A 16,618-nucleotide genomic window follows, 5' to 3' on the forward strand; every position below is an offset into this window, starting at 1 on the left:
ACTTAAACAATAATTTAATAACTTTCTTTTGTTTAAAATCAATCATTGTTTGTTGTTAATATATTGAAAGTGCTTTCAAATGCACGTGTAATGAATTTAAAAAAATTAGAATTAGTTGAAATTTGACTTAGTTATCCAACACTATTTGCAGCGTTTTCGATACGATTACATATTTTCCACTATTATAACTGACTCCTGCTTCAGCAAAGAGCGGAAATTTCACATCAGATTTTGCCGTAGTGGGGAATTCAGCCTATAAATGAGCTAATTAGCTTAAAATTTTATAACTAGTCAAATTTCAATCCATTCTAATAAAAAAACATATAATCACATGCGTAGAAAAAAAGTAAATATTTCTACTTTCGAACGAAAAAAAATTAAAAATAGAATGAAAAAAAGCGAAGTTATGGATTATTATATACATCCACCGGCAAAAAAAGGGGTTTTTTGTGGGTGTATTAAATATTTTGCGTATGAAAATTTTTTGTAGATCTACTTGACCTACAACCAGGTGCGAATTAACCGCCGGCCCACGGTCGGGCCAACCATCGGACCATCGCATCGGTCCAACTTTGTACGCCACGGGTCGGGCCAACCAGCAAAATCATAACGGTCAACCGCCTTTGGCTTCTCCACGTCGGGCTGACATTTGGTCCCATATATGGGCCATCTATTAAGATGACACTGGCCCAACCTTCAAACAAAAATTAATTTAAAAAATTATTTTTTAAATTATTATTGTATAATCTTCATTTTTTATAATTTTCAAATAATAATTCGCACACACGGTTACTTAACTAATAATCGCACGCTTTAATTCTTTAAAAAATCTTTCTCGCACAGGATTCGAACCCTACATAAACTACTTAAAGTAGGATATTTTACACCGCGCACTCTAACCACTTGACTATCGAAGTACTTGAAGTTTGATTACAAAAACTGCGCTGAATAGTTTGACGCTCTATTATTCTGAAATTTATCGGCAGTGAAATTCTTTTTTTTCAATACCAGTTCTATCAATTGGGATCTTCATAATAAATTCAGCAAAATTTATAATTAGTTGATAAATTTCATAATTTTTTGAAACCAATTTAACAAACAAACGCATTATTCGGGCATCTGTGTGCGGAAAAATTCGTTTTTTTTAATTCAGTCTTTTCATTTGGGACCTTCATGATATTTCCAGTAAGTTTAATAAATATATGCATTATTTGGGTATTTGACAGCAAAAGAGTTGTCAAAAATGTTGGAAAAGTCGAAAAATGCCTGATAAGTGCATTTGTTTATTAAATATATTTATAATATTAACAATAATAATTTCACGAAGAAATTTCTTCATCATTATATTGTTTTTATCCAAAGTTCTTGCAATATAACTTTAAAAAAAGAAAACTTATGGAAAATCGTAGAAAACATTCTTGGAACAAATAATTTAAAGAAAAATAAATTTGCTTGTTTATTATATAATATTGGTCCATCTTTAACTAATGTTACTCCATAGAATTTAGGGGATTTTAACATAGAAAAAATGGTCTTTTTTCGTCATATTTATTTATTTATTTATAAGAAATTGAAAACCAAATTTAAAATATAAAAAAATGATTATGATTCTAATTTGAAAGTGTATAGGTTATTCACTTAAAAATATTATTGAATAGGAAATTTAAATTAATAATTTTTAATGCCTACTTCTCGCATGATTTTTTTAAAGAAAATTATAGTATTTTCTTAATAGATTAATTTGGAAAGAGGCTTGACCATTTGCGAAGCTATACTTTGAAAATATTCAGTGTTTGATGCTTTTTTGGAATTTTTAAATTTTGCAAGAATTAAAATTGACTTTATTATATATTAAAATAGATATATTTTGAATTTGCAGCAGTATTCAATTAATAATTTTGAATGTTTCGTTTCGGCATTTTTAATTATGATATTGTGTCACAAATTAACAAAGTTGTTTCATTTTTGTTGATTTGAAACTAGAGTTGATAATTTGAAAGATATCTAAATAATAAATATTTACCCTCAAACATTCCTATTTTTTATTAAGAATTTGTAATGGTTTATTTTGAATATATATAAATTTCTACGAGTACCACACCAATTCGACCTGCCAATAATACGAGTAGATCAACTGTGGCCGAAAAAAATATCTACCCGTGCAGAAATCGCCCGATTTTAAACGTAGTACCGATCTGGCCCTGATCGAATTTCCCGATCTGGCCCTGATCGGTAGAACTCTGAGGCCCATACCTGAGCCCGACCGGGCCAAACCGATTTCCTACTAAAACGCCATCTCCATGCGCTCGCAGAACTAGTGCTTCTTGATTTTTTTCTGGTAGTGCAGTGAAATTTGTATACATAGTACTCTTTTATAATATTCTAGCAATGATTGAAAATGCATAAGGCGAGTAAGCCACGTGTTCGGAGGCACCAAACACCAGTCAGTGACCTCGAAACCTGTGCGAGGAAGATGAGAGTAAGTAATTACACTCTGAGGGCAAATTGAAATCTAACCTCAAATAAATTAATAATTAATTAAATTGTTTTAGGTAAAATTAGTATATTTACCATTAGATGAGTCAAATATTATATGATGAAATTGATCAAGTTTTTTTTATCTTCAATTATTATTGAAGAACTCAAGGTTTTTCGATTTAATGTAGAGTTCGAATTATCAAGTCTATTGACAAGAAATGAATTGTAGTATGCACAAAATTGTAATGTTTTTAAATTATAAGAGTAAAATATGTGATACAATCGATTACGTTATTGAAACTTTGATTCTGTATTAACAATAAATTTATTACAGAAATATATTAAGGACAAATATTCACAAAATTCCAGCAAGAGCTAGTTACTTGAATGCGCATGCGTCGCATTCAGCATCTAATTGGTTTCGCGCGAAGTTTAAAATGATAAACAAATTTTTTTCTTTTTCATTATAAACAATGACATTTCAATTTACAAAAACGTCCATTAGGTCGAAATTAATTAATAGCAATAAAAATTAATTAAATGCATATTTTGTAAATAATATTTAAAATAACAATAAATATTTAATTCAAAAATTTTCATTTTTGTTTAAAAGTTGTTAGGTCTATATTTCTTCTTAACCAATTTGAAAAAATTAAACAATCTAATAAATGATATCGCAATTTTTTGGCCAAAAAATTATCCACAAACGCCTTTTCGAATTTTTCAAGAAGTAATGCAATTGACAGAAAATTGAATTTATTTCCCATTGATTTTCCTTGGAAGCATTACAAAATGTCAAGCTGTAGGGAATCTTTGTGCGAAAAAATTTTTTCTAATTTGTTAAAAAGTTTTATAGACAACATTTTTTTCAAGAAATTAAAATTCTTATTTAAAATATTTCTGGTTATCATCCAATTTTTTCGTAAAAAAAACAAAATTTTTCCTCGAAACTGATACCGTCCACAATAATTTTACGTTTGTCAAAAGTACAATGAAATTTTCTATTCTGAAACCTTTTCTTTTCGTACCTGTAGTACTTTAATTTTAACTTAAAATAACTTAATTGGAAATGCAAAATATTAAGGTGGTCTTCGAGAGGAGAGGATCATTCGATACTTTCGAGTTTACTTATATTAAACCTTCATTTGTGAAATTCATTAATAGATTATAATGTGACTCATCGTGTACCGATCGGGCACCGATGGGGCACCGATCGGGTTTCCCAATCGGGTGTCCCGACCTGGCCCTGATCTGGGCGTGTGTTTCATCCGCGGCCTGGCCCCGACCAGGATTCCCGATCGGGACCCGACCTGGACTGGTCTGGACCCGATCGTGGCCAGACCGAGATTTCTGCACGGGTATCCAAATGAAGTAGGTTATGTGCCCCCAATGTTACGGGCACATTGGACCCAGAAAGAAGACCAAACATTTCTGAAGGATTTTGATGCGCTGAATTTGAATTCAAAATTGCTCCTGTACGTCAGGTTTTCAAGATATCCTGACCTAAAAGTGCAAAAACGCGTTTTTTAGCTGTTTTTGAAGTTATGTAACTGTACAAGAAAAATGTCTACCACAAAGCTAATATGGAATTTGAAAGTACCAATCTTCCCCTTTCAAACCTACTTAGATTTATTAGGATATCTTTATTTTTCACCATAATATTGTAATTTGAAATTTTTTATTTTAGCGTTTTAACCCATTAACGCTGAGGTGTTCAGATTTATACAACGCATTCTCTATTGCTGACGGTAAGATATTTTTTCTTTAAAATATTATCTCAGGGGTTTACGAGGCTGCCCTTTCTATTACCGACATCTGTTTTTTTTATAACCCCTAGAAGATCCAAAATGGCGGCCACAATTTAGGGCTTTAAAAATAAAAAAGGATCCCGCACAAAATACCAACAAAAAAGCGCACAGTTGTTTGAAACCAAACTTTGCACATTGATAAAACAATAAAAAATATGGAACCAGCGACTTTTCATTTCTAAGGAAGCCGTTTCCTAGGGGTAGAAACCACCACTAACAAGTCACAAGCATGCTAACCCACCTGACTCTGGGAACATTAAGTTTAGTCGTACATTTTTCTTGGAGTAATGAAGTTCCATGCCACAAGTGGGTTAACCCACCTACCTGCTAATCCACCTAAGCCCAGAAATCACCCCTACCAAATCATAAGCAGGCTAACCCACCTAACTCTGGGTGCAGCGAATTTAGTCGTTTAAATTTCGTGAAATAATTGAATTCCACACTAAAAGCGGGCTAACCTTGAAATGAACATTTTCAATTTAGCGTATTAACCCTCTACCGCCCACAGTGACATATATGTAACGTTTGGAAGACTTAAGTTTTTTTAAATATGACTTTGAGACGAACAGCAATTTTTAACGCAAGGATTTACATGAAAGTCAGGACGGTAATGAGCTAGAATTTTTGTTCTGTATACTCTCCGCCATAGGAATAATATGCCTAAATATCTCAAAATTCAGAAAAAAAGTAAGTTTTAAGGGGGTAGAGGCTTAACCCATTAACGCCGAGATGATATGCCATTGTCCCTTGAAAATGTTATCTGAGGGGTTTTCGGGGGTTCTTTTTCGATTGCCCAGCCAATAAAGGCAAGACTTTGTATCGCCCAGGTTGTCAAGACAAGACTTCAAATCGCCCAGTTAGTCAAGGCAAGACTTACGATTACCTAGCCAGTTAAGGCAAGCCTTTGAATCGTCCAGCCAGTCAAGACAAGACTTACGATTGCCCAGCCAGTTAAGGCAAGACTTACGATTGTATGTCCAATGAAGGTGAAACTAATTGCTTCTTTTCTTATGGAAACGTTAGCGCTTCATGACAAACGATCGTTAAAAAAAATTTCGTTTATGACTAGGTAGGGTCATTATCATTTCTTTGCAAAGACCAGCAATAGTAGACCATCATTCGTACATTGCATCGACCTTGATAATATTGCTCCTTTTGGTGAAAGTCTTGATGAAAGCGTTCGTCTATTTCTTCACTGAATGCTCAAAAATTTTCTGGGAAATAATTCAAATGAGATTTGAGAAAATGTAATTTCATACTCACCAAACAACCTAATCTTTTGAAATTCTTTAACATACTAGATACAATAGTTCTAAACTTTGGATCTCGATTGTTCCCAAAAAATTTCTGTACATCTTTGAAAATCAACCATGCATCCTTTTCAATAGATGTCATGGTTTTGATAAAATCATCATCTTTGAAAAGTTTTCTTATATCAGGCCCAACAAAAATACCTTCCTCAGCTTTGGCATCACTTAAATGCGGAAATGTAGATCTGATATAATTGAAACATTCTCCTTCGGTGTTTAGGGCTTTCACAAATTGCTTCATTAACCCTAGTTTTATATAGAGTGGTGGCAATAATATTTTCTTTCTGCCAACAAGACTTTCATAAACAACATTATACTGATCAACTGTCCACTCTAATCTGTCTGGCCATTTCACGTTATCCAATGTTCATCCTTTGCACGACTATCCCGAAGGCAACGAAAACAAGAGTATTTAATGTTTTCTGATTGTAAACGTATTATAAGATTTATCATTTTAAAGTCACCACAAATAAGCCAATTATGGACATTGTATTTTATTTTTATCAGGAGTAATTGGAAAGTATCATAAGATTCTTTCAGTGTAGTTGAGTGACCTACTGGAATTGCAGCGTACTTAATTCCATTATGTAACAGTACTGCTTTCAGACTTTCTGTAGACGATTCTATGAAAAGACGCCAATCCACTGGCGTATACGAGTATAAGTTTATTTTATATAAATTAATGAGTCCTTCGATATAATAACAATACACAATTCCAGTGTCCATTGAAAAGTACTTGATAAACTTTTCTTCTCTATTTCTGTAAAGAGTTACTCTAGTGCCAGGTAACAAATAACAATAGTTTCCTGTCTTTGAGTCTTGCAGCGCAAAGCTCAGCTTTATCTTTTGGAAGATCAAGGTCACGTATAAAATCGTCTAATCCGTCTTGGTCAAAAAATTTAGTACTTTCATCATCTGATTCTTCCCAAAAAGAATCTTCAGTTGCATTAGGATCGTCAGTATCAATTGATTCGTGAGTTGATCGGTCACTTTTGTTTTCAGAGTGATTTCTAATACCAATCTTGGCTGGTGTAACACTTTTTACATCAGGGTAAACGACCTTCTCCAAATACTATTTAGAAAAACCTCCTGTTTTGCATAAGCAAAAGTAACAATCAATAACATGATCGTTGGGCTCACGCCAAACAGGTGGTTGAATAACAGTCTGCGTCTTGGTACTTTAATCTTCCCAATTTGAAAAATTTAATTTATAAGCATGACAAATTGAGGTTGGTACCCACGGTTTATCCAAATTTTTTATTTAAGTCCCATAACAGTTGAAGTGTGACGTTTTTATCGAATCATTAATTGATCAACGGTATTTCTCCGTTTCATACTTTCCACAAACGTGAAAAAACTTATTAGCTTCTTAGCACAAGGAGTTCTTGAACTCATTTTTTTTCAAATAATGAACAGTAACGTGGAAATTCTAAAACTCCCTATATACAATAATCACGATCAACACAAAATGTAACCGCTAGACAGATTTTATATACAAAAAGAATTTTATTACCTACGCATCCAACCGTTAACCCGCCACTGAAACGTGATCTCCAACACGGAAAGATTTGTAGCAAAAAACGAATTTCATCACCTACGCATAACACGTCATAAAAGCGTCGCCAGCTCAGTGAGCCAGCTAGGGATCGAAGACTGTCTGCGCCGTAGAACGGCACGCACATACAGCGAATGTGAACATTAGAATGCACACAGAGTGCGCAGTAGCATTCCACGCAGTTCGTCTTCTTTTGTTTTATCAATGTGCGAAGAATGGTTCCAAACGACTGCACGCTTTTTTGTTGGTATTTTGTGCGGGATCCTTTGTTCTTTTTTAAAGCCCTAAATTGTGGCCGCCATATTGGATCTTCTAAGGGCTATAACAAAAAACTGACACCGGCAATAGAAAGGGCACCCTCGAAAACCCCTGAGATAATATTTTGAAGAAAAAAAATCGTACCGTCAGCAATAGAGAATGCGTTGTATAAATCTGAACACCTCAGCGTAATGAGTTAAAACGCTAAAATAAAAAATTTCAAATTACAATATTTTGTAATTCCATATTAGCTTTTATGGTAGACATTTTTCTTGTTTGGTTACATAACCTCAAAAACAGCTAAAAACGCGGTTTTTGCACTTTTAGGTTAGGACTTCTTGAAAACTTGACGTACAGGAGCAATTTTGAGCTCGGATTCGGATTCAGCGCATCAAAATCCTTCGGAAATGTTAGGTCTGGTCTCTGGCTTTCAAATTTGTCGGCCTGCGTTATCCAGACTTTATCCCACGGTCTGCTCATACTCGGGCCAAGGTTTGACCGACCGTCGGGTGCATCAAGAAAAGTTATGACAATCCGACTGCTGCATCCAGATTCGGACCGACTGCATTATTGCGGTCTTACCGACCAATCTGCCACAATTTATCCGATTTTCGTACCATAGTTGGGCCAACGGTCGGCTTTTCGTTCGCAGCCGAGGTCTGTCATCAACGTCGGTACGACCATGGCAGCTTGAAAACATCTTAGTCGGCCCAACTCTGGTAACGCAGATTAGTTACCATAGCAGGGCCGACTTTGGGCCGATGGTCAAGCTCTGGCATCCGACCGAATTTCGCACCTGGACAATTTCTACTATTTTTCAAGAAAAGTATTTTTTTACTGTAACACAAGTTTTTTAGGTTGAAATAGAATAATCTTGTAGATGTAAAGCAAAAAATCATTCCTATAGTTCTTACTTCTTAAGTAAATTTACCAATTTGAAAGATTTTCCCACATAAGTTAAATAATTTATTTTAAAGTATCATACATTTTAAAAGAAAAGGAGAAAAAGGGTAATTTTTTTAGAATTAGGGAAGAAGGGCAATTGAAAAACAAGGAGAAACGCAGCGAAATAAGGGATACTGTGATCCCTGGCAATTATATAATTAGCTCAATTTGTTAAAATTAATTAATGCCAATTTTTTGTTCACAGGATGAAAAGAATCAAATATTAACGACGAATGCGTGGCTAAAATTGGTGAGTAGAATGATTCTATATCAATGAATTATCATCTCAAATTCTTTATAATTTTATTCTACTTGAGAATTATTTATTGAAAAATTGTCAAGCAAATCCCGAACAAAATTGCGAGCACAAATCGAAGGAGGATTTTTTCACGTAACAGAGTAATATATTATGCCCCAGTAGCTAACAATAGGATTGCGGTCATGTAACACATATTGCGTGGAAATGCTCACTTTGCACTCTATTGGTCATAAAACTTTCCCTGTGACTATGTACGTTCACGCGAAATGTACATTAGTTCATTGAAGTGTTACATGATCAGCGCTTCGGAAAATAATAAAGGAAAATTCACTTTTGAATAAGACTGATAAAAAATCTTTCGTAATCTCAGGCCATGAAATCTCAAAACATCCTTATAAATCCCTTGAAATATTCTTGAGTCACCTAAAATCATTCGAAAATCTTTTGAAATGTTTCAAAATACTTTGAAAATCCCACAAATCTTTTTGGATAGTTTGCAGATCCTAAAAATTCTTTAAAATTCCGCAAAAATTTTAAAATATTTTGTGATATTTCTGAATCCACAAATGTTTTTCAGAACTTTTCTAGGTCTGTAAACTGTTATTGAAAATTTTTTTGCATCTTTCGTTGTTCTCGAGAGAAATAAAGAATTTTATTTTTCAAATATATATTTTTTAATGCGAAGCAGTGCTTTGCTAAGAACGAAATTCACAAGATATGTAGTATACATTACTAGATATTTCTAAAAAAGAAATTGAGAAGGTAGGTTTTTTAAGAAATCCATTTTTAATAATTTCATATAGCAAATTTCATAGTAGTAAATAAAAAATAAAATTTTTTTGAACAAACTATGAAATACGTGTTCTCTTATTTTTACCATAGAATCATATCTCCAGATACCTGCCTGATATGAAATGGAATTGGATCACCTAATAAATGGTGCAATTTCAAGATATGTAAAAGCCAATCGCATTTCTAACAACAATGTTTCAACAAGAAAATATTTAAATGTCTCGAAAGTTGGGATGAATTAAAAGATTCAACATTGAGAGACGGTCTTTTAATTCTTTAATCAGGATGTTTTTGACTCTGCGTTGAGCTCATTTCATCTCCATTTCCTCTCTTCAATTATTTCTGAAAATTAAGGATGAGTCTTCTTTTGTGGAAAAGACTGCGAACTCGACAAAGTGCGATGCAGCTTCCGGCAATGATTGTTTCCAGGAGAGGAAATAAGAATGGCTTTCGTTCGTATCGTTGAGTAGGTAGATTTAACTGGTTATATAGCTAGTATGTTCTCAGTGGGAAATCGAAAAAAGAGATCCTTTTTTTCCTTGTACTTTCGACAAATAAGAATAGCTTGTCGAGATAAAAGAAAGCCGAAACGTTTTTCAACACGGTAGTTCTTCTTGTGAAAGAATAGTGGGATGAGGGTATTTGAGTCCACTAGAATAGACTAGACTACCAGTAACAGGCGAAGGTGACATTTCGAGGTTACACTTTTCAGACACACGCTCGACACTGTCTTCATTTTCTGGTCTTCTCGATTTTTCTGAAGCTTTATTATAAAAACTGTCATGGCCAGTCATGCACATTAACTGCTTTGTCTGCAGTATAAGGTCTCTCGAGATATATTTAATTATTTTGTTACAGAAGTACTCACGAAATATGGAGTGCACGCGTTACAAAAAGAAAATTCAAGGAGATATTATTAAAACTACACTTAACTCTCGATATAAGAACGGTTTCAAGAATGACTTTCATTGGCCTTGATCCTAAGTCGGGTGAATTCAAACGTAAGCAGACAGGGCTGCATGGACCATTTCAGTTGGATTTGGACGCATGGAGCAACCTGATGCAATTAATGCATTCAGAGTGTCACCATCATGCTGTTTGTCACGCATGTCTGAACACCGAGAACATCAATCCTAGGAATATCGTAAACAGGGGGTTGTTATATAGAGAGTCGAGCGTAGCCAGAAAATGTACGCGGTGTGGCGTCCGTTCACGTTCCTACATTTTTATTTCCTAACATTAAAAGTATAAGCAATTTAAATTAAACAAAGTTTTAAGCATTCAGAGTTTGTTGAACTTTTGAAACAATAACACAGCCTGAGTTGAAAATTGCACATTGGGTGAGATCATTCATTTCTTGTAGATTTTGGGTCGTTGAATTCGAATCCGAACTCAGAATTGCTCTATCACTTGAGGTTTTTTAAATATCCTAACTTAAAATTGCGAAAAACGCGGTTTTTGTATATTATCGAGGTTACGTAGCATCGCAATACTTTTTCCTTAAAAAAATATACACAGCATTTTAAATTATAAATCTTGCTCTTTCAAATGCCTTTGAGTTTGCTTAAATATCTTTTTTCTTCACCGAGAAATTTGATTTTGAAATTTTCAAATTACATGATTTTTTCAAAGGTTATAAGCAAGGGTGCAACAGTAAAATTGTCTCAACACTTTTCGCCAAAGAGTTTTATATCATTCGAAAGGTTTTAAAAGAGAAAAATGTTAAGGCATATAACACTTAATTCTATCGTCGCCATTGCGACGATGGAATTGAGACGATGAAAGTTAGTGTTTAATGGCTTGAAAATTTTATCTTTTGATAACCTTTCGATTAATATAAAACTGTTTGACTAAACGCGTTTGGACAATTTTACTGTTGTATTTGAAAATTTCAAAATCAAATTTGTCGGTAAAGAAAAAAGATACTCGAGCAAAATCAACGGAATTTGAAAGAGCAAGGCTTATTCTTTGAAATGTTATATATATTTTTTTTCAGAAAAAAATGTCGCGATGCTGCGTAACCACGAATATAAGCAAAAACCGCATTTTTCACACATTTACGTTAGAATATTTTAAAAACCTGAAGTGATAGAGCAATTCTGATTGCGGATTCGAATTCATAGACACAGAATCTAGGCGAAATGATTAATTTCATCAAATGTGCAATTGTCAATTCAAGCTGTGTAATTAATGATTTCTAATTAAAGGCGCTTGAAATTTAAAAAAGATAGTGATCGATTTTCAATTAAAAATGTTCCACATCAAGCAATTCTGGATTTTGTGAAATTTGGAAAAATATTTAGAATGAAATGAAATGGAATTGAACTGGTATCATTTCTACATAAAAGCGTTTAAAATTGAATGATTTATAATGGAGAACATATCAATTTAAATCATTTTTAATTCAGAGCGATTAAATTGAACAATATTAGATTTATAACTAAATTCAACGTTTCCAAGTCAAAGCTTATGAAGTTCTAGGATTATAATTATGAAATGAGAAACATTAAAAATAAAAAATGTCTTTTACCGAATGTTGACAATTACGTATATCCGAACTTCATTCACAAATTGTAGAAAATTTTAGTCACCAAGAATTTTGAAAATTAATCATTTAACATTTTCATTTATACTTTTTATGCTTATGAGAGGGAAAAATTAAAAATTTGGGATATCAATTTTTGGAATTCTTAAATTAAATATTTTTTAATTGTAATGATTCATTTTTAAAATCAATAAATAGAAATCAGAGAATTCTGCGATATATAATTGAAAATAAATAATAGATATAAGCAAAATTAAATAATTTTGCTGTAAATGTATGCACATAATGTTAATGTTTAAAATTGCACAATTCATTTCGAAATTGTTTTTTATCACATATTATTCCACGCATCCAAAATCTTCTCAAACTCGTTTTCTGGGATTTTTTGGTCTTTAAATTCGAATTTAAAGTTAAAATTTTGGATTTCCATAAAATTTAAGATTGCGAATCAAAAATTTTACAAAAACATGCAAAACTGAACCCATATTTCTGCTCTGTTCTCAAAATAGGCTAGTGGAAAATACATTTCTCGTAGAAAAAAAGATAGTTTTTAATATATGTTTAATTATAATATTTTTAGATTCTCATCCCAATGAGAAGGTATTGGTTTCATGAGAAAACTGACTTTCACGGAGCCCATCAAATCTCGACGTTTTGAGGCTACATGAGTCAGAAAAAATAGTCTTAACTTCGGTATCTATCTGTCCGTCGATTTCGACGTCGTCATTGTCGTTTTCGTCTGTATACTGGATAAATTTTGAAAGACCACTCGCATTGGATTGCGCTTTAGCACATTTTTTATTGGTATAATAAGAAAGGATGAGTTCGTTAGCCACCTACTTTGTATTAAAATTCAAGTAGACCATTTTGAAATTTTTTGAGACCATATTTTTTCCAGAATTAAAAATTTGATGTACGGCTATTTAGTTTGATTTAAAAAGATCCGAATTTTTTGTTTTTATAGAGAAAATTGACATTACAAATAAAGAAACTAAAGTTTTTAACAAAAAGACACAAGGTGAGTTGAAATGTTTAATAAAAAAAAAGTTTCTAAATTAGATCTGATAATTTGATTCTAACCTTTTTCTCTCACGAGACACGTGATGAGAATGTGTTCGTTAAAGCTAAAAGAGATCTAACCAGAGAGACGTGAGAACCAATATATATTAATTATGGATGGTTTGGCCTTCAATTAAAAAGTTCCTACGCAAAAATGTGGGGGATGTACAAGGACCGTGCACGTATTGGCAAGTAAGTGCATTATCGACAGCGAAGCGCGAGATAAATATAGTATCGAGTGCAAAGCGCAAGTTTAACAGGTGCGCGTTATCGGCCAGCTAAAGCTGGCGAGCGAAGCGCGCAGATTTTTTTTTTAGTTATCAATTAATGAAATTTCATCTTCTTATACTTATTGGTGTTCTAATGCTGTACTTAGGTCAAAATCGTAGTTATACTAAAAAATGTTAGTTATATATGTTATAATAAAGATAAGTTATACTAAACACTAAGGCATACAATTTGAAGCTTTCATATTTTCATTTGAAAATATTTTAAAATAATTTAAATTGTAACATGTTTATTTTTATATATTGCTCATATAATAAAGCTTTCTATTAGAAATAGAATTCTCTCGAGAACCTGATAGGATTTACATTTTACACAAACTCACAATTCGAAACGGGTTAACTTTAAGCCTATCATTAAATTTAAATTATCAACGAAAAAAAAAAATCAGTGCAATGAATTTATCAGCTTAAAAAACTTTGATGAGTGAACTTACTTCTAGGTTAAATTAAAGAATTAATTGAATATCAAAATGTATAATTATTTTAAAATTAATTGAATAAACTTAGATTGTTTTTTAGGTTTATAAGTGATATGACTTTTGTGTCAGTTTAAAGAGTTTATAAACATTTACAATTTTTACTTAGAAAACACTAAAGTTAAATATTGTAGCATGTAAAATTTCCCATGCTATTTGGCGAAAGTGTATCCTGCGAGGGAATCAAAGCTGTTGTTTGCTACATCCTTAGCAGGATGTATGAGTGAATTCCAGATATAAATCGGGACAACAGATTTAAAATAACACCCACTGTACATTTGCATGTTTAAAATCGATTAGGGGCACAAATATTTTTATTTTTACATTCTCATCAGAGAATGCATGATCCCCCCCCCCCAGTTTTGGTCAAATATTCACCTTTTGAGACCCCCTGAATCAGAAAAACCGGTTTTTACGAATGTGTCTGTATGCCTTTATGTTTGGCTGTATGTATGTATGTATGTATGTACATATAAAAATTAATATATTAGATTGGCCTTTGGTACACTCTTTTAGTGTCCTAAACTAAAGGTCAAGATCGTTATCCAGATTTTGGATGAAAAATCGAAAAGTGGACACATTTTGAATATTGGGAGTAAATCAGGGTGGAGGAGTGTTAAAGGTGTTGTACTGGAACGCAGCAGGAGTAAAGAAGAAAGATGAGAAGTTCTGGAGGAATATTCAGGAATTTGATGTGATTGGACTGGTAGAGACGTGGGTAGAGAAAAAGGAATGGGACTGAGTAGAGCGAAAGTTGCCAAGGGGGCATAGGTGGAGGCTACAGGAGGCGGTCAAAGTAAAAAGGCAAGGAAGGGCTAGTGGAGGAATTATAACAGGAGGTAAGGGATAGTTTAGAGGAAGAATTTCATGGAGAGGGGGAGGGCGTGCAAATGTGGGCTGTAAAGATAGGAGGGGTGATGTATAAGTTTGTGACTGTCTACAATAAGGATGGAATGGAAAGGATTAAAGAAAGGGTAGAAAACTTATTAGGAGAGAGAGCGATGAGGGCATGATGGTAATGGGGGCAGACTTTAATGCGAGAATTGGACGGGAAGGGGGCCTGTACCGGGAAGGGAAGAGCTTTGAAATAAAATCGAAGGATAATATAATAAATAAAGAGGGGGAGATTCTAAGAGACTGGATGGAGGATAGAGGGTGGGTGGTTGCGAATGGTATGGTTAAAGGGGACGAAGAGGAAGAATATACGTATGTGAGTAAGGGGGGTGTATCGGTAATAGACTATGTGATTATGAATATGCAAGGGTGGGAGGAGATAGAGAAATTCGCAGTGGAAGGGAGAGTGGAATCAGACCATCAGCCATTAAATTTGTGTATACAGGGGGTGGCTGGTGAAAGGTAGGGTGGGGAAGAAGGGTCGTTAGGGGAGAGGGTGTCATTCACAAGAGAGGCGATAGAGAAATATCAGGAGCAGTTGGGCAACGTCAGCTTTGAGGGAGAGTCGGGGGACGAGATATGGGAGGGTCTACAAGAGAAAGTGAGAGGTTGTGTGCAAAAGGAGGTATTTAGAAAGAAGAAGAAAGGAATGGTAAAGATGTGGTGATATAGGGAATGTAAAATAATAAAGAGAATAGTGAAAAAGAAGTACAGGAAGTGGAAGAAAGAAACCGTGAGCAGAGGTGAGTACGTATAAATGAGAAAGGAGTTTAGGGCGATGTGTAAGAAGAAAGCGCACACGCAAAGAAATGGTTTGGTTGTCCTGACTGAACTGGGTTCGGTTGGCAGTATTTCGGTTGTCTGAACCAAACGTTGGTTTGTGGCAACCGAACCGGTTTGGTTATCAAGACTGAATCTGTTTGGTTGGAAGAGTTTGGCTGCGCGAACCGCACAGTTCGGTTACAGCTGACTCGACTACGCATGCGCACTAGTGCTCTGGCCTGCGCTGGAAATTTATTAATATATATTATACATTTATAGAATATTATACCATACAAATATGAACATTAAAAATTATTTATTTATTTATTTTGTATATTTATTTAATGCTTTTGTATAATTTAATCTCATTATTTCGTTTTCGCCTGCCAGCTTACGCATACTGCGCAAACTCGAGAATTTTCGCGTTCTGAAAGAGCTGTTACCGTTATGATGCGCTTCCCAAACCGTAGCGTCAGTGTTTCATAACATTTCATAGGCGTTTCGTGAAGTGAATTAAAGTGCAGTGGATTTATTTAGACAATCGAAGTTTTAGAGTGTGCAGAAATGGCGATTTTATTCGATAAGTTACGAATATTTTAATGTCCTGCATTTGGACAAAATCTTGCAGAGCATAATCTAACGTGCAGCTCTGCACAAGTGTGCAGTTCTGAATGGAAAGTGTGCAGCTCCGAATTTGTGTTGGGGAGGTACTTTTGAAATTATTTTCAATTAATCAAGTTCGAATAAACTAAAAATAACTTCAATAATTAATAAGGAAAAAACAGTTTTAGAGGTATTACCTTATATGAATACAACTTACGCGAAAAGATGCAAGATACGAGTATGAGAGTAGAGAAAGATGTTTTCTTTTCAAAATTTATAAGATCCACACTTGCCATTCAATTGATTATTTATTCTAAGAAAGTTGTTCACAGTAGTTTATTTAAACATCCAATTCTAACCTCAAATTTTGCAAACTGCTTAGGTAAGCAATTTCATAGTAACATATAAATCTAATTTTTCAATAAAAATTTGTAAATATGCATTAAGTAATCTTAATGCATAATTTATTAATGCATTAATTTAACGCATTAATTTAATTAATAAATATTATAAATAATAATGAGATTAATATTATCTATTTACTGTTGAAAATTTATATTTTCGAATTAAAAATATAACTGTTTGAA

At 33.5% G+C, this 16,618-nt stretch overlaps 1 protein-coding gene across 1 annotated transcript in view; it reads left to right on the forward strand.

The window, feature by feature from the left end:
• Window positions 1-16,618, forward strand: part of LOC117170665 (neuronal acetylcholine receptor subunit alpha-7) — a 390,031-nt gene that overhangs the window by 172,505 nt on the left and 200,908 nt on the right. The window contains exon 3 of the mRNA XM_033357593.1: window positions 8,560-8,604. Within this exon, the coding sequence (XP_033213484.1) occupies window positions 8,560-8,604 (45 nt within the window). The remainder of the gene's footprint in view (window positions 1-8,559; window positions 8,605-16,618) is intronic.

Source organism: Belonocnema kinseyi, chromosome 4 (genome assembly GCF_010883055.1).
Source record: "Belonocnema kinseyi isolate 2016_QV_RU_SX_M_011 chromosome 4, B_treatae_v1, whole genome shotgun sequence".
NCBI lineage: Eukaryota > Metazoa > Arthropoda > Insecta > Hymenoptera > Cynipidae > Belonocnema > Belonocnema kinseyi.